The sequence below is a fragment of the Callithrix jacchus genome, chromosome 13 (genome assembly GCF_049354715.1).
Source record: "Callithrix jacchus isolate 240 chromosome 13, calJac240_pri, whole genome shotgun sequence".
Lineage (NCBI taxonomy): Eukaryota > Metazoa > Chordata > Mammalia > Primates > Cebidae > Callithrix > Callithrix jacchus.
The window spans coordinates 4,837,089-4,860,403 of record NC_133514.1 but is presented as its reverse complement, the minus strand read 5'-3'; the positions used below and the strand labels follow the sequence as shown (position 1 = coordinate 4,860,403).

The following is a 23,315-nucleotide window of genomic DNA, read 5'->3' as shown; positions in this document are numbered from 1 at the left end:
CCTCCTCCCAGGAAGCACCTAGCTACCCATCCAGAGAACACAGTGGGGGCACACCTCCTCCCAGGAAGCACCTAGCTGCCCATCCAGAGGAACACAGTGGGGGCACACCTCCTCCCAGGAAGCACCTAGCTGCCCATCCAGAGGAACACAGTGGGGGCACACCTCCTCCCAGGAAGCACCTAGCTGTCCATCCAGAGAACACAGTGGGGGCACACCTCCTTCTAGGAAGCACCTAGCTGTCCATCCAGAGAACACAGTGGGGGCACACCTCCTCCCAGGAAGCACCTAGCTGTCCATCCAGAGAACACAGTGGGGGCACACCTCCTCCCAGGAAGCACCTAGCTGTCCATCCAGAGGAACACAGGGAGAGCACACCTCCTCCCAAGAAGCACCTAGATGTCTATCCAGAGAACACAGTGGGGGCACACCTCCTCCCAGGAGGCACCTAGCTGTCTATCCAGAGGAACACAGTGGGGGCACACCTCCTCCCAGGAGGCACCTAGCTGTCTATCCAGAGGAACACAGTGGGGGCACACCTCCTCCCAGGAAGCACCTACCTGTCCATCCAGAGGAACACAGTGGGGGCACACCTCCTCCCAAGAAGCACCTAGCTGTCTATCCAGAGAACACAGTGAGGGCACACCTCCTCCCAGGAAGCACCTAGCTGTCCATCCAGAGGAACACAGTGGGGGCACACCTCCTCCCAGGAAGCACCTAGCTGTCCATCCAGAGGAACACAGTGGGGGCACACCTCCTCCCAGGAAGCACCTAGCTGTCCATCCAGAGAACACAGTGGGGGCACACCTCCTCCCAGGAAGCACCTAGCTGTCTATCCAGAGAACACAGTGGGGGCACACCTCCTCCCAGGAAGCACCTAGCTGTCTATCCAGAGAACACAGTGGGGGCACACCTCCTCCCAGGAAGCACCTAGCTGTCTATCCAGAGAACACAGTGGGGGCACACCTCCTCCCAGGAAGCACCTAGCTGTCTATCCAGAGAACACAGTGGGGGCACACCTCCTCCCAGGAAGCATCTGCCTACCCATCCAGAGGAACACAGTGGGGGCACACTTCCTCCCAGGAAGCACCTAGCTACCCATCCAGAGAACACAGTGGGAGCACACCTCCTCCCAGGAAGCACCTAGCTGTCTATCCAGAGGAACACAGTGGGGGCACACCTCCTCCCAGGAAGCACCTAGCTGTCCATCCAGAGAACACAGGGAGAGCACACCTCCTCCCAGGAAGCACCTAGCTACCCATCCAGAGAACACAGTGGGGGCACACCTCCTCCCAGGAAGCACCTAGCTGCCCATCCAGAGGAACACAGTGGGGGCACACCTCCTCCCAGGAAGCACCTAGCTGCCCATCCAGAGGAACACAGTGGGGGCACACCTCCTCCCAGGAAGCACCTAGCTGTCCATCCAGAGAACACAGTGGGGGCACACCTCCTTCTAGGAAGCACCTAGCTGTCCATCCAGAGAACACAGTGGGGGCACACCTCCTCCCAGGAAGCACCTAGCTGTCCATCCAGAGAACACAGTGGGGGCACACCTCCTCCCAGGAAGCACCTAGCTGTCCATCCAGAGGAACACAGGGAGAGCACACCTCCTCCCAAGAAGCACCTAGATGTCTATCCAGAGAACACAGTGGGGGCACACCTCCTCCCAGGAGGCACCTAGCTGTCTATCCAGAGGAACACAGTGGGGGCACACCTCCTCCCAGGAGGCACCTAGCTGTCTATCCAGAGGAACACAGTGGGGGCACACCTCCTCCCAGGAAGCACCTACCTGTCCATCCAGAGGAACACAGTGGGGGCACACCTCCTCCCAAGAAGCACCTAGCTGTCTATCCAGAGAACACAGTGAGGGCACACCTCCTCCCAGGAAGCACCTAGCTGTCCATCCAGAGGAACACAGTGGGGGCACACCTCCTCCCAGGAAGCACCTAGCTGTCCATCCAGAGGAACACAGTGGGGGCACACCTCCTCCCAGGAAGCACCTAGCTGTCCATCCAGAGAACACAGTGGGGGCACACCTCCTCCCAGGAAGCACCTAGCTGTCTATCCAGAGAACACAGTGGGGGCACACCTCCTCCCAGGAAGCACCTAGCTGTCTATCCAGAGAACACAGTGGGGGCACACCTCCTCCCAGGAAGCACCTAGCTGTCTATCCAGAGAACACAGTGGGGGCACACCTCCTCCCAGGAAGCACCTAGCTGTCTATCCAGAGAACACAGTGGGGGCACACCTCCTCCCAGGAAGCATCTGCCTACCCATCCAGAGGAACACAGTGGGGGCACACTTCCTCCCAGGAAGCACCTAGCTACCCATCCAGAGAACACAGTGGGAGCACACCTCCTCCCAGGAAGCACCTAGCTGTCTATCCAGAGGAACACAGTGGGGGCACACCTCCTCCCAGGAAGCACCTAGCTGTCCATCCAGAGAACACAGGGAGAGCACACCTCCTCCCAGGAAGCACCTAGCTGTCCATCCAGAGAACACAGTGGGGGCACACCTCCTCCCAGGAAGCACCTAGCTGTCCATCCAGAGAACACAGGGAGAGCACACCTCCTCCCAGGAAGCACCTAGCTACCCATCCAGAGAACACAGTGGGGGCACACCTCCTCCCAGGAAGCACCTAGCTGCCCATGCAGAGGAACACAGTGGGGGCACACCTCCTCCCAGGAAGCACCTTGCTGTCCATCCAGAGAACACAGTGGGGGCACACCTCCTTCTAGGAAGCACCTAGCTGTCCATCCAGAGAACACAGTGGGGGCACACCTCCTCCCAGGAAGCACCTAGCTGTCCATCCAGAGAACACAGTGGGGGCACACCTCCTCCCAGGAAGCACCTAGCTGTCCATCCAGAGGAACACAGGGAGAGCACACCTCCTCCCAAGAAGCACCTAGATGTCTATCCAGAGAACACAGTGGGGGCACACTTCCTCCCAGGAAGCACCTAGCTGTCTATCCAGAGAACACAGTGGGGGCACACCTCCTCCCAGGAAGCACCTAGCTGTCTATCCAGAGGAACACAGTGGGGGCACACCTCCTCCCAGGAAGCACCTAGCTGTCCATCCAGAGAACACAGTGGGGGCACACCTCCTCCCAGGAAGCACCTAGCTACCCATCCAGAGAACACAGTGGGGGCACACCTCCTCCCAGGAAGCACCTAGCTGTCCATCCAGAGAACACAGTGGGGGCACACCTCCTCCCAGGAAGCACCTAGCTACCCATCCAGAGAACACAGTGGGGGCACACCTCCTCCCAGGAAGCACCTAGCTACCCATCCAGAGAACACAGTGGGGGCACACCTCCTCCCAGGAGGCACCTAGCTACCCATCCAGAGAACACAGTGGGGGCACACCTCCTCCGAGGAAGCACCTAGCTACCCATCCAGAGAACACAGTGGGGGCACACCTCCTCCCAGGAAGCACCTAGCTACCCATCCAGAGAACACAGTGGGGGCACACCTCCTCCCAGGAAGCACCTAGCTACCCATCCAGAGAACACAGTGGGGGCACACCTCCTCCCAGGAAGCACCTAGCTGTCCATCCAGAGAACACAGTGGGGGCACACCTCCTCCCAGGAAGCACCTAGCTACCCATCCAGAGAACACAGTGGGGGCACACCTCCTCCCAGGAAGCACCTAGCTACCCATCCAGAGAACACAGTGGGGGCACACCTCCTCCCAGGAGGCACCTAGCTACCCATCCAGAGAACACAGTGGGGGCACACCTCCTCCGAGGAAGCACCTAGCTACCCATCCAGAGAACACAGTGGGGGCACACCTCCTCCCAGGAAGCACCTAGCTACCCATCCAGAGAACACAGTGGGGGCACACCTCCTCCCAGGAAGAACCTAGCTGTCCATCCAGAGAACACAGTGGGGGCACACCTCCTCACAGGAAGCACCTAGCTGTCCATCCAGAGAACACAGTGGGGGCACACCTCCTCCCAGGAAGCACCTGGCTACCCATCCAGAGGAATGCAGGGAGAGCACACCTCCTCCCAGGAAGCACCTAGCTACCCATCCAGAGGAACACAGTGGGGGCACACCTCCTCCCAGGAAGCACCTGGTTACCCATCCAGAGGAATGCAGGGAGAGCACACCTCCTCCCAGGAAGCACCTAGCTACCCACCCAGAGAACACAGTGGGGGCACACCTCCTCCCAGGAAGCACCTAGCTGTCCATCCAGAGAACACAGTGGGGGCACACCTCCTCCCAGGAAGCACCTAGCTGTCCATCCAGAGAACACAGTGGGGGCACACCTCCTCCCAGGAAGCACCTAGCTGTCCATCCAGAGAACACAGTGGGGGCACACTTCCTCCCAGGAAGCACCTAGCTACCCATCCAGAGAACACAGTGGGAGCACACCTCCTCCCAGGAAGCACCTAGCTGTCTATCCAGAGGAACACAGTGGGGGCACACCTCCTCCCAGGAAGCACCTAGCTGTCCATCCAGAGAACACAGGGAGAGCACACCTCCTCCCAGGAAGCACCTAGCTGTCCATCCAGAGAACACAGTGGGGGCACACCTCCTCCCAGGAAGCACCTAGCTGTCCATCCAGAGAACACAGGGAGAGCACACCTCCTCCCAGGAAGCACCTAGCTGTCCATCCAGAGAACACAGTGGGGGCACACCTCCTCCCAGGAAGCACCTAGCTACCCATCCAGAGAACACAGTGGGGGCACACCTCCTCCCAGGAAGCACCTAGCTGTCCATCCAGAGGAACACAGTGGGGGCACACCTCCTCCCAGGAAGCACCTAGCTGTCCATCCAGAGAACACAGTGGGGGCACACCTCCTTCTAGGAAGCACCTAGCTGTCCATCCAGAGAACACAGTGGGGGCACACCTCCTCCCAGGAAGCACCTAGCTGTCCATCCAGAGAACACAGTGGGGGCACACCTCCTCCCAGGAAGCACCTAGCTGTCCATCCAGAGGAACACAGGGAGAGCACACCTCCTCCCAAGAAGCACCTAGCTGTCTATCCAGAGAACACAGTGGGGGCACACCTCCTCCCAGGAGGCACCTAGCTGTCTATCCAGAGGAACACAGTGGGGGCACACCTCCTCCCAGGAGGCACCTAGCTGTCTATCCAGAGGAACACAGTGGGAGCACACCTCCTCCCAGGAAGCACCTAGCTACCCATCCAGAGAACACAGTGGGGGCACACCTCCTCCCAGGAAGCACCTAGCTGTCCATCCAGAGAACACAGGGAGAGCACACCTCCTCCCAGGAAGCACCTACCTGTCCATCCAGAGGAACACAGTGGGGCACACCTCCTCCCAGGAAGCACCTAGCTGTCCATCCAGAGAACACAGGGAGAGCACACCTCCTCCCAGGAAGCACCTAGCTACCCATCCAGAGAACACAGTGGGGGCACACCTCCTCCCAGGAAGCACCTAGCTGTCCATCCAGAGGAACACAGTGGGGGCACACCTCCTCCCAGGAAGCACCTAGCTGTCCATCCAGAGAACACAGTGGGGGCACACCTCCTTCTAGGAAGCACCTAGCTGTCTATCCAGAGAACACAGTGGGGGCACACCTCCTCCCAGGAAGCACCTAGCTGTCCATCCAGAGAACACAGTGGGGGCACACCTCCTCCCAGGAAGCACCTAGCTGTCCATCCAGAGGAACACAGTGGGGGCACACCTCCTCCCAGGAAGCACCTAGCTACCCATCCAGAGAACACAGTGGGGGCACACCTCCTCCCAGGAAGCACCTAGCTGTCTATCCAGAGGAACACAGTGGGGGCACACCTCCTCCCAGGAAGCACCTACCTGTCCATCCAGAGGAACACAGTGGGGGCACACCTCCTCCCAAGAAGCACCTAGCTGTCTATCCAGAGAACACAGTGGGGGCACACCTCCTCCCAGGAAGCACCTAGCTACCCATCCAGAGAACACAGTGGGGGCACACCTCCTCCCAGGAAGCACCTAGCTACCCATCCAGAGAACACAGTGGGGGCACACCTCCTCCCAGGAAGCACCTAGCTACCCATCCAGAGAACACAGTGGGGGCACACCTCCTCCCAGGAAGCACCTAGCTGTCCATCCAGAGAACACAGTGGGGGCACACCTCCTCCCAGGAAGCACCTAGCTGTCCATCCAGAGGAACACAGGGAGAGCACACCTCCTCCCAAGAAGCACCTAGCTGTCTATCCAGAGAACACAGTGGGGGCACACCTCCTCCCAGGAGGCACCTAGCTGTCTATCCAGAGGAACACAGTGGGGGCACACCTCCTCCCAGGAGGCACCTAGCTGTCTATCCAGAGGAACACAGTGGGAGCACACCTCCTCCCAGGAAGCACCTAGCTACCCATCCAGAGAACACAGTGGGGGCACACCTCCTCCCAGGAAGCACCTAGCTGTCCATCCAGAGAACACAGGGAGAGCACACCTCCTCCCAGGAAGCACCTACCTGTCCATCCAGAGGAACACAGTGGGGCACACCTCCTCCCAGGAAGCACCTAGCTGTCCATCCAGAGAACACAGGGAGAGCACACCTCCTCCCAGGAAGCACCTAGCTACCCATCCAGAGAACACAGTGGGGGCACACCTCCTCCCAGGAAGCACCTAGCTGTCCATCCAGAGGAACACAGTGGGGGCACACCTCCTCCCAGGAAGCACCTAGCTGTCCATCCAGAGAACACAGTGGGGGCACACCTCCTTCTAGGAAGCACCTAGCTGTCTATCCAGAGAACACAGTGGGGGCACACCTCCTCCCAGGAAGCACCTAGCTGTCCATCCAGAGAACACAGTGGGGGCACACCTCCTCCCAGGAAGCACCTAGCTGTCCATCCAGAGGAACACAGTGGGGGCACACCTCCTCCCAGGAAGCACCTAGCTACCCATCCAGAGAACACAGTGGGGGCACACCTCCTCCCAGGAAGCACCTAGCTGTCTATCCAGAGGAACACAGTGGGGGCACACCTCCTCCCAGGAAGCACCTACCTGTCCATCCAGAGGAACACAGTGGGGGCACACCTCCTCCCAAGAAGCACCTAGCTGTCTATCCAGAGAACACAGTGGGGGCACACCTCCTCCCAGGAAGCACCTAGCTACCCATCCAGAGAACACAGTGGGGGCACACCTCCTCCCAGGAAGCACCTAGCTACCCATCCAGAGAACACAGTGGGGGCACACCTCCTCCCAGGAAGCACCTAGCTACCCATCCAGAGAACACAGTGGGGGCACACCTCCTCCCAGGAAGCACCTAGCTGTCCATCCAGAGAACACAGTGGGGGCACACCTCCTCCCAGGAAGAACCTAGCTACCCATCCAGAGAACACAGTGGGGGCACACCTCCTCCCAGGAAGCACCTAGCTGTCCATCCAGAGAACACAGTGGGGGCACACCTCCTCCCAGGAAGCACCTAGCTGTCCATCCAGAGGAACACAGTGGGGGCACACCTCCTCCCAGGAAGCACCTGGCTACCCATCCAGAGGAATGCAGGGAGAGCACACCTCCTCCCAGGAGGCACCTAGCTGTCCATCCAGAGAATACAGTGGGGGCACACCTCCTCCCAGGAAGCACCTAGCTACCCATCCAGAGAACACAGTGGGGGCACACCTCCTCCCAGGAAGCACCTAGCTGTCCATCCAGAGAACACAGTGGGGGCACACCTCCTCCCAGGAAGCACCTAGCTACCCATCCAGAGAACACAGGGAGAGCACACCTCCTCCCAGGAAGCACCTAGCTGTCTATCCAGAGAAACACAGTGGGGGCACACCTCCTCCCAGGAAGCACCTAGCTGTCCATCCAGAGAACACAGTGGGGGCACACCTCCTCCCAGGTAGCACCTAGCTACCCATCCAGAGAACACAGTGGGGGCACACCTCCTCCCAGGAAGCACCTAGCTACCCATCCAGAGAAACACAGTGAGGGTGTGCCTCCTTTCAGGAAGCACCTAGCTACCCATCCAGAGAAATACGGTGAGGGCATGCCTCGTTTCAGAATCACGTAGTTACCCATCCAGAGAAACACAGGGAGAGCACACCTCCTCCCAGGAAGCACCTAGCTACCCATCCAGAGAACACAGTGGGGGTGTGCCTCCTCCCAGGAAGCACCTAGCTGTCCATCCAGAGAACACAGTGGGGGTGTGCCTCCTTTCAGAGGCAGGCTGCAAGCACGGAGACAAAAGCACTGCATTTGGGGCACTGGCAGGGACCGACCCCAGCAACAATGATAGAAAAAGCAACAGAGGCTGTGTGTGCCATGGGACAGCTACAGAAAGCACAAAAATGGGAAAAGTGAAAGGAATCCTTTAAGATACAAATTGGTACAACTACAGAGGAATGACTGATGTAAAACTTGGAATCAGCCAGGCGTGGTGGCTCGTGCCTGTAATCTCAGCACTTTGGGAGGTCACCTGAGGTCAGGAGTTTGAGACCAGCCCAGCCAACATGGTAAAACCCCATCTCTACTAAAAAATACATAAATTAGCCAGGCATGGTAGCGGGCACCTGTAATCCCAGCTACTAGGGAGGCTGAGGCAGGGGAACTGCTTGAACCCTGGGGGTGGAGGTTGCAGTGAGCTGAGATCGTGCCATTGCACTCTAGCCTGGGCGGCAAGATTAAAACTGCCGAAAAAAAAACAAAGACAAAAAAACCCAACGACTCAGAATCATCACTTCCTAGACTGTGAGCTGAGAGGGATAAGGCTGAGAAGGGGGAGCTGGGGCTCAGCGCGTGAGCCATGGCCCCTTCTAAACTGGGCACAGGTATGTGGCCTCTTCTCACTACCATTTAAACTGTAAAATTGTGCATTATACGTATTTCTATTTTTTTACAGGCTGAGTGTCCCTTATCTGAAATTCTTGGGACCACAAGTGTTGGGATTTCCTTTTTAAATTTTGGAATATTTGCCTTTTACTTGCTGGTTGAACGTCCCAAATCTGAATTCTTCCAAGGAGCACTGCCTTTTGGCATCACATGGACATTCGGAGCATTTGGAGCATTTGAGGCCGAGGTGGTCGGATCACTTGAGGTCAGGAGTTTGAGACCAGCCTGGCCAACATGGTGAAACCCCATCTCTACTAAAAATACAAAAATTACTGGGCATGGTGGGAGGCACCTGTAATCCCAGCTACTTGGAGGTTGAGGCAGGAGAATTGCTTGAAGCCAAGAGGCGGAGGCTGCAGTGAGCTGAGATGCACCACTGCTCTCCATCCCAGGTGATAGAGTGAGACTCTGTCTCAGAAAGAAAAAAGAGAATTTGAAGAATTTTGCATTCTGTTTTTGGATTTGGGGTTTTCAACATGTAAACCTGCACAGAACATAATAAAAACATAAATTAGGAAATGAATGGCAAACTAGAATTCCTTAATCCTGACAGGTGGGCCTGCCAAAATCGGAGTGCATGGAAGCCACCGCCAGGTCAGCTGGGGAGGAGATCACAGAGATGGAGCCCTCAGCAACGGCTCTGCTCTAAGAGTTTCCTGCAAACCGTTTTCTCTGTTAGTATTTCCCCGGCTGGCATCGTCATCCGCATAGAATCTAAGGCCTCGGTTGACCTAACTTACGAGGAGTTTTCTGCATCACTTCAGGCTCTGCACACGCCACTTCTGCTGGCAATGCCACCACTTTAATGGCCCAGCCCTAATCACGAATTGCAGGTCACCTCCTGTTTTGTGCTATTAAAAGTAAGATGCTGTGGAAATGTCTGTTTGCATCTTCCTTTGTTTCTAAACTAGGCTGCTTATGAGAACCGCTCCCTGGATTGGGAATCCTGATTCCAGACACATAAGCACATCTCAAGGTCTCTGATGCCTAATGATGCCACGCTTTCCAGAAAGGCCGTGCCCTCCAGTGTGGGCTTCTGCTGACACTGCAACAGCACAGCAGAGCCTTTCCCGATCCCGGCCTCCATCCTCACCAATGAAACACAGACGGGAATGCGGGAGATCCCGGCCTCCTTCCTCACCAATGAAACACAGACGGGAATGCCGGAGATCCCGGCCTCCTTCCTCACCAATGAAACACAGACGGGAATGCGGGAGATCCCGGCCTCCTTCCTCACCAATGAAACAGACGGGAATGAGGGAGATCCCGGCCTCCGTCCTCACCAATGAAACACAGACGGGAATGAGGGAGATCCCGGCCTCCTTCCTCACCAATGAAACACAGACGGGAATGAGGGAGATCCCGGCCTCCTTCCTCACCAATGAAACACAGACGGGAATGAGGGAGATCCCGGCTTCCTTCCTCACCAATGAAACACGGACAGGAATGCGGGAGATCCCGGCCTCCTTCCTCACCAATGAAACACGGACGGGAATGCGGGAGATTCCGGCCTCCTTCCTCACCAATGAAACACAGACGGGAATGAGGGAGATCCCGGCCTCCTTCCTCACCAATGAAACAGACGGGAATGAGGGAGATCCCGGCCTCCTTCCTCACCAATGAAACACAGACGGGAATGAGGGAGATCCCGGCCTCCTTCCTCACCAATGAAACACAGACGGGAATGAGGAGATCCCGGCCTCCTTCCTCACCAATGAAACACAGACGGGAATGCGGGAGATCCCGGCCTCCTTCCTCACCAATGAAACACAGACGGGAATGCGGGAGATCCCGGCCTCCTTCCTCACCAATGAAACACGGACGGGAATGCGGGAGATCCCGGCCTCCTTCCTCACCAATGAAACACGGACGGGAATGCGGGAGATCCCGGCCTCCTTCCTCACCAATGAAACACGGACGGGAATGCGGGAGATCCCGGCCTCCTTCCTCACCAATGAAACACTGACGGGAATGAGGGAGATCCCGGCTTCCTTCCTCACCAATGAAACACGGACGGGAATGAGGGAGATCCCGGCCTCCTTCCTCACCAATGAAACACGGACGGGAATGAGGGAGATCCCGGCCTCCTTCCTCACCAATGAAACACGGACGGGAATGAGGGAGATCCCGGCTTCCTTCCTCACCAATGAAACACAGACGGGAATGAGGGAGATCCCGGCCTCCTTCGTCACCAATGAAACAGACGGGAATGAGGGAGATCCCGGCCTCCGTCCTCACCAATGAAACACAGATGGGAATGCGGGAGATCCCGGCCTCCTTCCTCACCAATGAAACACAGACGGGAATGAGGGAGATCCCGGCCTCCTTCCTCACCAATGAAACACAGACGGGAATGCGGGAGATCCCGGCCTCCTTCCTCACCAATGAAACAGACGGGAATGAGGGAGATCCCGGCCTCCTTCCTCACCAATGAAACACAGACGGGAATGCGGGAGATCCCGGCCTCCTTCCTCACCAATGAAACACTGACGGGAATGTGGGAGATCCTGGCCTCCTTCCTCACCAATGAAACACAGACGGGAATGCGGGAGATCCCGGCCTCCTTCCTCACCAATGAAACACTGACGGGAATGCGGGAGATCCTGGCCTCCTTCCTCACCAATGAAACACAGATGGGAATGCGGGAGATCCCGGCCTCCTTCCTCACCAATGAAACACAGACGGGAATGCGGGAGATCCCGGCCTCCTTCCTCACCAATGAAACACTGACGGGAATGCGGGAGATCCCGGCCTCCTTCCTCACCAATGAAACACTGACGGGAATGCGGGAGATCCCGGCCTCCTTCCTCACCAATGAAACACAGACGGGAATGCGGGAGATCCCGGCCTCCGTCCTCACCAATGAAACACAGATGGGAATGAGGGAGATCCCAGCTCCCTTCCTCTCAACATGAAATACAGAAGAGAAGGCTGAAAACCAACTGTGGCAGTAAACAGGATAGGAAAACAGAAAAAGTATAAATTGATAACTCCAGTTAAACAGACATGGTCTATTAAGTCATTATAATATGCCGAGAAAATACAGATACTATGAACTGTTTAAACGATCCTAGCATGTTAAATCACACTACACGCTGCTGTTTCACGGGTCTGCAAGACAGGATGCAGCCACCCAGACTGCAGGTGCCACTCACCAGTCACTTTGGGAATCCCCTGTAGACGCGGGACCGGCAGGGCCACGAGGACTCCCAGGCTGGTGCCGACCATCAGCAATCCATGGCAGACAAGCAGGCTTGTCACCGACAGCCGCTGGTGCCCTGGGTGGGGAGACACAGAAGTGGCTTCAGGCCTGGTTTGTGCAGCAGAGTCGGTGGGATGGTGAGGGGGCGCCGGGTGTGGCACTGGAAACCCCAGGGGTCTGTTGTGCCACCACCAAACACCCTAAGGGCAGGAGGTGGCACAGGAGTTCCCAAACCCCAGCACTGGGCTCCCTCAACCACATGAGCAAGACAAGGGTCTTGGGGTACATCCCACACCCGCACCTGAACAGAACAGGGCAGATCCCGGCTGGGTCTCCCGGACTGGTGCCGACCATCAGCAATCCGTGGCACATGAGCAGGATCTGCACAGATCTGCTCGGCCCCTTCAGCTGTGAATCAAGCCCCCGGAAGCATCTTCTAAACCTTTTGCTTCTGGGCCGTGCAGCAAGTGAGCCCGTAAGCCCCAACACACACAGCGGCCTGTGGCTCTTCGGGAACACAGAGGCCCCTTTACAAGTAAGGAGAGGTCTCTTAACGGGCGCTGCTGGACTCGAGTAACGGGCCCTCAGCTGCAGCTGGATCCCAGAGGGGACTGAAAGTCCTCTCCAGGGCACTGCATGAAGAACAACATCGTCACACGGCCTCCGCGCTGGACACAGCAGGGAAACACCGCAGTGGACGGCAGGATCAGAAGGGCCTTTGAAGCTCATCGTCAGTTTGGTTTTGATTTGCTTTACGGCGAAACAGCTGAAGCGCAGAGAAACTAAACAATTTACTCTGGCTGAGACAAGGCTAGAAAGTGGCCGCAAAAGAATGTGGGAGACGCATGGCCTGCTCCATAGACCCCGCCTGACCGCAGTTTACAGGGCGGGAGACACATGGCCTGCTCCATAGACCCCGCCTGACCACAGTTAACAGGGTGGGAGACGCATGGCCTGCTCCACAGACCCCGCCTGACCGCAGTTGACAGGGCGGGAGACGCATGGCCTGCTCCATAGACCCCGCCTGACCGCAGTTGACAGGGCGGGAGACGCATGGCCTGCTCCATAGACCCCGCCTCCCCGCAGTTGACAGGGCGGGAGACGCATGGCCTGCTCCAAAGACCCCGCCTCCCCGCAGTTGACAGGGTGGGAGACGCATGGCCTGCTCCAAAGACCCCGCCTCCCCGCAGTTGACAGGGCGGGAGACGCATGGCCTGCTCCATAGACCCCGCCTCCCCGCAGTTTACAGGGTGGGAGACGCATGGCCTGCTCCAAAGACCCCGCCTCCCCGCAGTTAACAGGGTGGGAGACGCATGGTCTGCTCCAAAGACCCCGCCTGACCGCAGTTGACAGGGCGGGAGACGCATGGCCTGCTCCATAGACCCCGCCTGACCGCAGTTTACAGGGTGAGCCTGGACTTTCATGTCATTCCACTACAGCTGATGCAATCGTCAGCATCACAGCTCTCAAAAACAGACAAGATCGTGCTGGGTGTGTCTCTGTTTAGCCCCAGAGCAGAGGGCCAAGAAGGCGGACTTAGCTCCTGAGAGGCTGCGGCGAACATTTAAAGAGTTTGATTCTTCTTTTCAGCATACGTCCCCACCCTTAACACAGAGTTCATTTCAGATAAAGAGCATGACAACCTGAATGTAAGATGCTAGGAAGGGAAGAAACCCCATGGGGCGCCGGGAAAGGCTGTGGTCGTGTGACTGAAACCATGGCTGGGCTTCTGGAAGGGCTCCTGAAATGCGGGACAAAGTCTGCATTTAATAAGAAGGGTGAAAGCAGGTAAAAACCAGATGCGAATGTTTCTAACTGGTTTGAAAGTATCCAGGAACTAAAGGGTTAAGTTCCAGGGCGTGGTTTTCCACTGGGTTTTCTAAGCAGTCCACCAACCAGCATCTTTAATTTTACATGCGGAAGTTGATGGCCATGGTCACGTGGTCACATGGTCATCTTCTGATTCCAGAGGCTGCTGTGAGTGCCGCTGTCCAGGTGTCCCATGCCCATCTGGAGGCACCAACAGGGCGTGTCCCAGAAGGGGCTGGGTACTGGGGGCTGAAGCCCGTGTGAGGTTGATGGTGAGGTGGGAGGCGGGGATAGCTGAGGTGGGGTAAGAGGTTGGTAAATGGGACTGAACGCGGGTGAGCTGCTACTGGATGACAAGGTCCCCGGGAGCCACCAGGGCCTTCCCGCAGGCAGCCTCAGAGGGAGACACATCTCCCACCCTGGGAGCAGCCGTGGAAGCTGGGAGGGGCTGGGGGCATAAACAGCACCATCCAAGTTCATTCAAATAACCTCACAGATAGAACAGTGACTAGAAGGAACAAACACGTCCCCCAAGTGTGGGACAAAATGCGCTTCCCAGCCCGGAACATAAACTGCAGGATAGGCCAGGGCCACGCCGACTGCTGAGAGAGGCTGACTCCCAAGTCCTCAGTCTTGTTCTTTAATTCACAATCCGGTTTCATTTACTGAATTCCCTTAAGGTGAGGTCCATGGTCTTTAGGAAAGTTACACTGTTTTTGTTTTTAATGAAAATTTTGGTCATTTTATTTGGTCACGTAGTTCCTGGAGCTCTGTATTCACTCGGTGGAGACACAAAAAGACACAATTTGCCATGAGGTTTCAGCAGTTTTCCATCAAAAATACCCTCCTTTGAACATGTGGGACAAAGCAGGAAACATCTGCCTGGTGACGTAACCTGCTGCAACCACTCAGAACCTCAACAACTGAAGCACGTTGGACTCAATCGCCGTAAACTCTACTCTGTAGCTTAGACAGGCAATGACAGCTCTAACAAATACGTATGTTAATTACAGACCTTCACCAACTGTTAGTTTGTGTTGGATCTGTTGAGGCTCATGTGAAGGAACGGCAGCTACATGATTTTCAGAACTGGATTCCAAACAGAAGGAGAAAAGCCAGGTCCTTAGCTACAGATTCACAGATTCCCCAGGGGCCAGCATGCTGAGATCCCGAGGAAGGAAGGTTTCATCAGGCCGTGTGAACTTATACAAAAGGTGTGAGTTACGGTACAGTTTGTTTTGTTTTGTTTTGTTTTTCAAAATCTGTTGTTTTTGGCTTGGCAAGTCCTGATTTGCAGAAGCGACTTGACTTTTATATTCCAGCAATAATAGCATAAAAAGATAATTTTACTTCTTGTTACACACACACACACACATTTGAGCACAGTCAGGAATACAACTCTAGAATGAAAGTTTTGCGTGTGTGCACACAGAGCACAGAGGACCTTTGTGGGTCTCCAGGAACCATCCTGGACAAGCAGGAGAAGAACCCAGGAGCGCTGATGGCCCCGCACAGGATGAACACACCCCGACTGGAATGTCTAAATGCAGCATGAAAGGCACTAATGCTTATTTCTGTGAAATACTGGCTAAAAGGCAAAGAGGACTGGACAGAAGAGATGAGGGGAAAGGACTCTGGAAAGGACGCTCTGGCCTACTCGTTCCCTCTGAGTCACAAAACGCAATGAAAATCAGAACAATTTCAGACCGTGCCGTACCAAGGATCTTGTAGAGTCACTGTCAGAAGCATCACAAACGAAACTGAACGGGTGTCGCCACGGTCTGCTCTGACCCGCACACCTCTGCTAGTGACGAGGCCACAGCAGCAGCAGACCACAGCCTGGGAGCACAGTGAATGTGGGTAAAGCAGTAAGTGTCCCCCAGAAACCAGTGAAGCTGGAGCTGTTGCAAACTTAGTACTGAAATGCCGGAGAAATGCGCCAGCTAGAGGATGCTGCTCCATCTGGACTGGTGCATGCGCTTACTCTGGTGAAGTCTAAAACGCAGACCTACCATGTGTGCAGGAATAAGCAAAGACCCACAGAGCCTACGGAGCAGGGGGCTAAGAGCACGCACTGTGGCCACGCAGAGCCAGCCCAGGATGTTGGAGGGGCCTGGGAGGGTGGGCGCCAGGGGAGGGTGGCTCTGCAGAGCCCCACGAATCTGCTGGCACCAAGTGAGAGGCTTGTGGCAGGCTTGGGATGCATCCTGCACCAGCAACTGGAAACCATGAGCTGAAGGGTGAAAAGTGCCGAGGAAGGGAAACTCAGCGCCCAGCCACAAACAACTCTGCCATCCAAAACAAGCAACACAGCCAGCTGCGATTTAGCCGGAATCTGTGACCTGAGAACCCAGGAAGGGCTCTGCATTCCACTGCTGGGTGGGTGCAGGACTGTGCTGGGTGCTCCATACCTGGAGGGAGGCAGGATAATTCCATCTTCTCTTCTACAAGATAGGTCAAAGATGGATCCAAAATGAAACAGCAAGAACCTGCCAAACAGGCACAGTGTTCAAACAGCAGCAGCAGGGAGGCGGGTGGGACAGGCAGCTGATGGGGGGGTGGGCACTGACAGCGGGGTGGGATGCTGGGATGAGGGGGTGGGGTGTGGAGATGGGTGGGGTGGGTGCTGACAGCAGGGTGGGGTGCTGGGATAGAGTGGTGGGTGCTGACAGTGGGGTGGGATGTGGGGACGGAGGGGCAGGCACGGCTGCCAACTGGGGTGGGGTGCTGGGGTGAGGGGCAGGTGCTGACAGTAGGGTGGGATGCTGGGAGGGGGGTGAGGCTGTGGGTCCCCAGAGCGCAGACTTTCCTCTTCTGCTTTGCTGTTCATAGCCTGGGCGTGAGTGCTGTTTGGTTTTATTAAATCGTGTATAAGGGTTATTTTGTTAAGAAATCAAATTCCAAATACAAACTACACTCACACTTGCCAGAGTCTTCCCTTCATTAGGTTCTCTTTCTGATCCTAACTGGAGAGGGATAGACACCAAGTGTCCTGCAGGGCTGCTGCATTTCCATGTCAGCTCTTGGAACTCTGGAGCTGGGGTAACCGTGCTGGCCTTCTCTGGATTTGGAGGCTCAGGGGCTGGAGCCCGTGGGAGGTCAAGTGGCAGGGTTTTTCTCACACCCTCCTCACCTCCCCTTGTGTACAGAACTGTGAATACTCGGACACTAGCTGCCACGTGAGAGCTTTGGCAATCGTGGATGTGACTTGGGTCGGTCCCAACGACGACAGCCCAAACATTTGTTCCAACACCAAGTGCTCCAAAGAAAACACAAGGTCTGCAGCAGAGTGTCCGTCTGCTTGTTGAGTGACAGGGACGTCACCACTCTCGTTCTCTAAATATAAACCCGCATGTTACATAAACCTCCTTTTCCTCACTAATAGAAATCTACAGTATTTTAACAATGAATTGCACAGAGTTAGCCCCAAAGAAAAGAACAGCTATCGCAGACTCTGGGTGAACCAAATATATTCACCCTCCCACCGCCAGTGACGCAGAGGCCCCAAGGAGCGGCCTCAATTCCTCGTCCTCCTCATCCTCTCCTTGTCAAAGGATGGCCTCACACCCACTGTGGAATCTGATCCCTAATCACTGTTTTATTTTCAGTGTTTCATAAATGGCCCCTGCCATGGACTCGGTTTGTCTCCCCAGATTTCTGTGCTGAAGCCCTGCCCCCAGTGGGATAGTGTGAGAAGGTGGGGCCTTGGGGGGTGATGGTGATGAGGTCCTGAGGACATGGTCCCCATGATGGGATCAGTGCGCTTACACGAAGAGGGGGAGGCGTCAGGGCTCTTGCTCCACCACATGAGAGCCCAGAAGGCACCAACTGCAAAGCAGGAAGCAGATCCCCCCAGAAGCCTGCCTTGCCAGCACAAGAGCCTCCAGAACAGGGAGGAAGGAGCAATCTCTCTCGCTTGGAAGCCAGCCCGTCTGTGGCGTGTATCACAGCAGCCGAGGGGCTCCGAGGCAGAGCCCTTACTCCATGCCTTCCCCTTAATACTGCAAATGTCTTCCAACACCCACCAGCAGGCAAAGAACCAAAATAGCCCTTCCACCGACCCCGCCGTGGCCTCAGGTTACCTGTGAAGGAAGCCAGTTGGGACCCTCCTCATTTCTTTCCTCCACATCCTGTTGTAGAATGATCTTCCCCCAACTCAGTGTGTAACAGCCTTCTCCTCTCCCCTGCCCAAAAACTTCAGTCACACCCACCAGCAACAGGGCATTCACAAACATACGCCTCTGTGGGCCTCTCCCAGACAGCCCTCCCAGCCACAGGGAGCCTCCTGTCCTGTGATCTTCAGCCTCTCGTCCTGGTTTCCCCAGGGCCTTGTGTGCCGACGATGAGAAATTGTCTCCTACCTGCTCTGACCTACAGAGACGGCACTGCCATGCAGCTCCTCCCAGCAGGCGGCTCCTTCAGGGGCCTCCGTGTCCTCACCAGGAAGGGCTCAGGTGGGCCGACTGCACTCCACACCCCCACGCCCGTCCCCAGGCCCTGCCCCGCCCCCTTACCTGGCCACATGTTGTGAACGGGGGTGGCAATATTGATGTCCTGAAGGTGCTTCAGTGTTTCCGTGTGGAAAAGGCGGAGCGTGGACCCCGAGGTGAAGGCCACCCAGATGCCGACACCGGCCACGGCCATGTGGGAGATCACCATGCCTTCCTCCTGGTGGGCCTCCAGCTGACCCTGTGACATCGAGAGATCATGGGTGGGTGTCAGGATGTGCCAGAGTGACAGATCCACAAGTCTGCTGGCCCCATGGAGTGAGTCTGAGCAGTGCCTGTCAGGCCCGTGCGCGTGGAGCGACATTTAGTGGCTGAAGGTCGCTCTGTAGCAGCAGGCTTTGCTCCAAACCACAGCCCTCTCCAGCAACCAAACACCAGCAACCCAACTGTCAACCATTCTCTAGTCATCCTGGTTCCTTCGTGAGCCCAGACAATGGCCATTCAAGACACAGCCACGGTGCACCTGCTGAGGGGTGCAGGCCACTGAACTTGTGTCCAGGAGACACGGGTGAGAGGAGGCACAGGAGGAGGACCCGAGCCGTGGGGACTGATGGAGGAGGCCGATTCATCCTGCCAGGCCCATCAGAACCTGCCCGGAACTTTCCCCAAGGTCTCCAGGCTGTGGTGTGAGGCCCCACCGCCTGCCTGAAGCTCAACCCTGGTTCTGAGTCTGCACCTCCTCCTGGCTCTGCTGCCCTGGAAGGAACCCTCTGCTTCTCCATGCAACGTGGTCCTTCTGGAGCTTCCATTCTCAGCTACAGCCCCGAAGCTCCGAAAGCTCATCCCAGCAGCCTGCTCTGAAGGGTCCCACTGGAGCCAGAGCCTGGACCTGGGCCCTCCTTACCCTGCAGCCAGCAGGGGCTGCTCATGCAGCGACCTCCCCTACATGGCCTCAGGGGCTGCCTGGTGTCCAGGCTCTCTGGGATCAGTCCCAGGAGCACTGTCCCTGCCCTGCCCATCAGGGATTGGAGGGGGCAGCAGGGAGTGGCCTGGGATGAAGCTTAGAGACACTGCGTCCCCAGGAAGCAGCAGCCTCACAGCCCTTGAAATTAAAGAAACTCATAATCCTGCAGAATTATCTAAAGTAAACTGATGAAACTCATAAAAAACCCATAGGAAATATCCAGGCTGACATCTCTGCCCTAAGAGTTGCTCCTCGGTCTGCAAATAAGGGGAAAGACAACCGCCCCCATGGTGAAGACTGCTGACTCCACACACATGCCCTGTGGCAGCAAACCCCCACCTTGCAGCACTGTGCTGTGCCCAGCACCCAGCAGGCAGGAACTCAGGGATTCGACTTCAGCAGATGGGACATCCCATCTCCCCCAGTATCACCTCTTATTTCAGATCAGATGCCATCAGGAGCAGAGGGAAGAGGAGGACCCCGGCTTACACCGGGGGCTGCAGGGCCTGAGAGCAACATCATATGAGGAGGGGGCTGTGTCTTCAGGCTGGGGTTCCGAGGGAGGCGATACAGTGCAGGAGGCTGGCCCCCATGGCCGTGGGTCCCTTCACTATGGGTCTCGAGTATGCTCCACATCTGACTGTCCATGCCCTGGAGCAAACTGGAACCTCCCAGCCCAGGTCCTGTGATGTGAAGTGAGGAGCCCTGCTTCTAAAATGCCCATTCTAGAGTCAGCCCTGTAAATGACCCTCAGCACATGCACATAGTTTCCTCATATAAGATTTCTTCAATAATCCCAAGTTGAATTTAAATATTTGTCAATGGAAAGGAACTGGTGCTCACAATTGCGAAGGAGGCTGCGTCACCAGCTTGCGACTTGGTTCCTGTGCAGAGAATCCAGCTCCTACTCCCCAGCGGAACACGAATCTCACACACAAAGATCCCAAGCGTTTTTATGAACTGAAGCCTCACAGAATCTTCACACTCTGAAACATCTGGGCTGTGCGGTGTGGGAGAAAGAGCATCTCCCTGGGAGTTGGGAAATCTGGGTTTAGATTCCAGATGGTTCTAGCGAAGGGCTATTTTTGGTCCCCTCCTCCCTCTGACTTGGCTTCCTGCGTCACAGAGGAAAAGGCGCACAGGCCAACACTCCCCCAACACACCACCTCCAACTGCAGAGCTCCCTGAATCTACAGAAGGGCCTCCTCCCAGCACTGGCTCCTTCCTGCCCTGTTCCTTGCCTGGCTGGGATGAGCGGTCCTCCCTCCTCCTGCCTGTGCTAGGCAGGCTGTTCCCAGCAGCTGTCTCAGTGTCAGCTCGTCCACCTGTTTCAGGCTCACACCTGCTAACTTCCCAGCTACCTCCAAAACTGCCACCTCCTTTTGAAAAAAAAACTGAGCTATAATTCACATATCATGAAGTTCACCCTTTTAAAGTGCACAATTCGGTGCTTTTTAGTATATCTGGAAAGTTGCCAACCTTCACCACTCTTGAATCCCGGAACATTTCATGACCCTCCTGCCCCCTCCCCAGCCCCTGACAACCACTCATTCACCTTCTGTCTCTGGGTTAGCCTCTCTGACATTTCATATAAACAAAATCCGACAATGTTTGGCCTTTTGTTTCTGGCTGCTTTCACTGCACGTGGCGTCTTTCAGGTTCATCTGTGTGTTGGTGTCAGCAGGGGCTTCACTCCTTTCTACGGCTGCATCAAATCTCAGCGTATGAAGGAACCACATTCTGTTTGTCCGTTTGTCAGTTCATGGGCGTCTGGGCTGCATTTGCTTTTTGACTATTAATAACGCTGCTATGGTCATTCGTGTCCACATGAACATCAGGTTCTTCTGAATCCACACCGGTGACAGGAAATGCTGGGTCACGCGGTAATGCCACGAGTTACTTTTTGAAGAACTCACAAACTGTTTTACCACAGATTATACCATTCTGCATTCCCACCAGCAAGTTAAGAGTCTCCCATGTCCTCATGTGGTCTCCAGTACGTGCTGGCTCCACTGACATTATTCTTGCCCTCCCCAGTGTGTGGCATAGAGTCTCACTGTGGTTTCGCTCCGTGTTTCCCTCGCAAGCAACAATGCTGACCGTCTTCTCACACGTATGGGCTGACTGTACGTCTCTGTTGGAGAAATCCATTCAGCTTCCTTGCGTTAATAAGGTTAGTTTTCTTTTTATTAACTTCTAGGAGTGTATTAGATGCTCTGCATACCTGGTCCTCCTCACGTGAGCTGTACCTATTTTCTCCCACTCTGTGGGTTGTCTTTGCGCTCCCTCGATAGTGTCCTTTGAAGCAAAAAGGCTTTAATTTTAACGAAGCCCAATGTATCTTATCTTTCCACATTGGTTGCTTGTGCTTGAAGTGTCAGATCTAAGAAACCACTGTCTAGTCAGAAGTCATGGATCTACCCCTATGATTTCTTTTAAGTTGTTTGTAGTTTTAGCTCTTACATTTATGTTTCATTCATTCGAGATAATTTCGTATGTGGTGTGAGGCAGGGGTCCCACTTCGGTCTTCTGCACGTGGACACCCAGTTGTGCCAGCAGCACCTGTTGAAGAGGCGATTCAATATTCAAATGGAAAATTTTTGGCATCGTGTTGAAAATTACGTGACCACAGACACATGTGGTCTCCAGTCTATGTCACTGATGTATGTGTCCTGTGCCAGGATTATGCTGTCTTGCTTACTGTGCTGTGTGGTAAAACCTGAAATTAGAAAGTATGAGCCTCTAATTTTGTTCTTTTTCCAGTTTATTTTGTCTATTATGGATCTTCTCCATTTCCAGATAAATCTCGGGATGTGCTTGTCAACTTTTGTTAAAAAAAAAAAAAAGCAGTGGAAATTTTTATAAGGATCGTGTTGAATCTGCAGATCCATTTGGGGACTGTGTCTTCCAATCTATGAACAGAGGATGCCTTTCTCTTTATTTAGGTATTCTTCAATGTCTTTCAATGATGCCTTGTGGTTTTTGTAATTTTCTCTAAGTATTTTTCTTTTTAACACATTATAAATGAAGTCATTCTCCTTGTCTCACTTTCAGGTTGTTTGCTGCTAGTGCAGATATTTAACTGATTTTTGTATACTGACCTTGTGTCCTGTAGCCTTGCTCAACCTGTTTATTAGTCCAGTAGTTTTGCTGCAGATTCCTCAGAATTTTCTGCATATAAGAGCGTATCACATGCAAATGGAACTTCACTTCCTCTCATCTGGATCCTGCAGTACTACTGCGAACAGAAACGCTGCAAAGCACCGTTGTCTTGTCCTTGATCTTCAGGGGAAAACTTTTCTTTAACCTTAAAGTACGACATTAGCTGTGAGCGTTTTACAGATGCCATTTGGCAGACTGAGGAAAAGTCGCCTCCTATTCTGAGTGTTTTTATCATAAAATGGGGATAAATTCTGTCAAGTACTTTTTGTGTGTCAACTGAGATGATCTGATCATGTGGTCTCCCCTCCCCCCCATTATTCTGTTAATGTGATGCATTCCAATGATTGATTTTCACGTGTGGAACCATCTTTGCATTTCAGGAATTCATCTCATTTTTCCAGAGTACACAATCCTTTCAGTATGCTGTCGACTTCCCTTTGCAAGTCTTCTGTTGAGAATTTTTGCATCCGTGCTCACAGCGGATACTAGTCTGTGGTTTTCTTGTTGTGTCTTTGGTATCAGGGTCACACTGACTTCAAAATGAGTAGGAAGTGTTGTTCCCTCCTCATCATTATTTTTGGAGAGTTTGGGAAAGAGTGATGTTAATTGTTTTTTAAGATGTTTGGTTGGAATTCACCAATGAAGTCATCTGGTCCTTGCCTTTTTTTGTTAAGAAGTTTGCGACTGAATCAACTTCCCTACTAGCTTCAGGTCTATTCAAATCTTCTATTTCTAGTTCTTCATGATTCCGCTGTGGTAGTTTGTGCCACTCTGAGTCTGTCCATCTCGTCTAGATTATCTAAGTTGTTGGCCACCTGCTGCCTGTTTCATGCACAAGTCTCCATCATAGCTGGTTCCTTGAGCCAGTTCAGAATAAAGCAGAAATTACTCCCCGGAAAACTGTTTTGGGCAGAAAAAGGCGACTTCCACAGAGAGGATTTTAAAAA

At 54.7% G+C, this 23,315-nt stretch overlaps 1 protein-coding gene across 7 annotated transcripts in view; it reads right to left on the bottom strand.

Annotated features, from left to right (window-relative positions):
• ARHGEF10 (Rho guanine nucleotide exchange factor 10) overlaps window positions 1-23,315 on the bottom strand; it is a 156,376-nt gene that overhangs the window by 5,276 nt on the left and 127,785 nt on the right. For 6 of the 7 annotated variants that reach the window (XM_078347017.1, XM_078347018.1, XM_035269817.3 and 3 more), the window contains 2 exons: window positions 18,309-18,483; window positions 11,939-12,061 (listed from right to left, as the gene is read on the bottom strand). In XM_078347017.1, the coding sequence (XP_078203143.1) occupies window positions 11,939-12,061; window positions 18,309-18,483 (298 nt within the window). Of the gene's footprint in view, window positions 1-11,938; window positions 12,062-16,205; window positions 16,284-18,308; window positions 18,484-23,315 lie in introns of all 7 variants that reach the window. The other variant, XM_035269816.3, reaches the window with a different exon arrangement.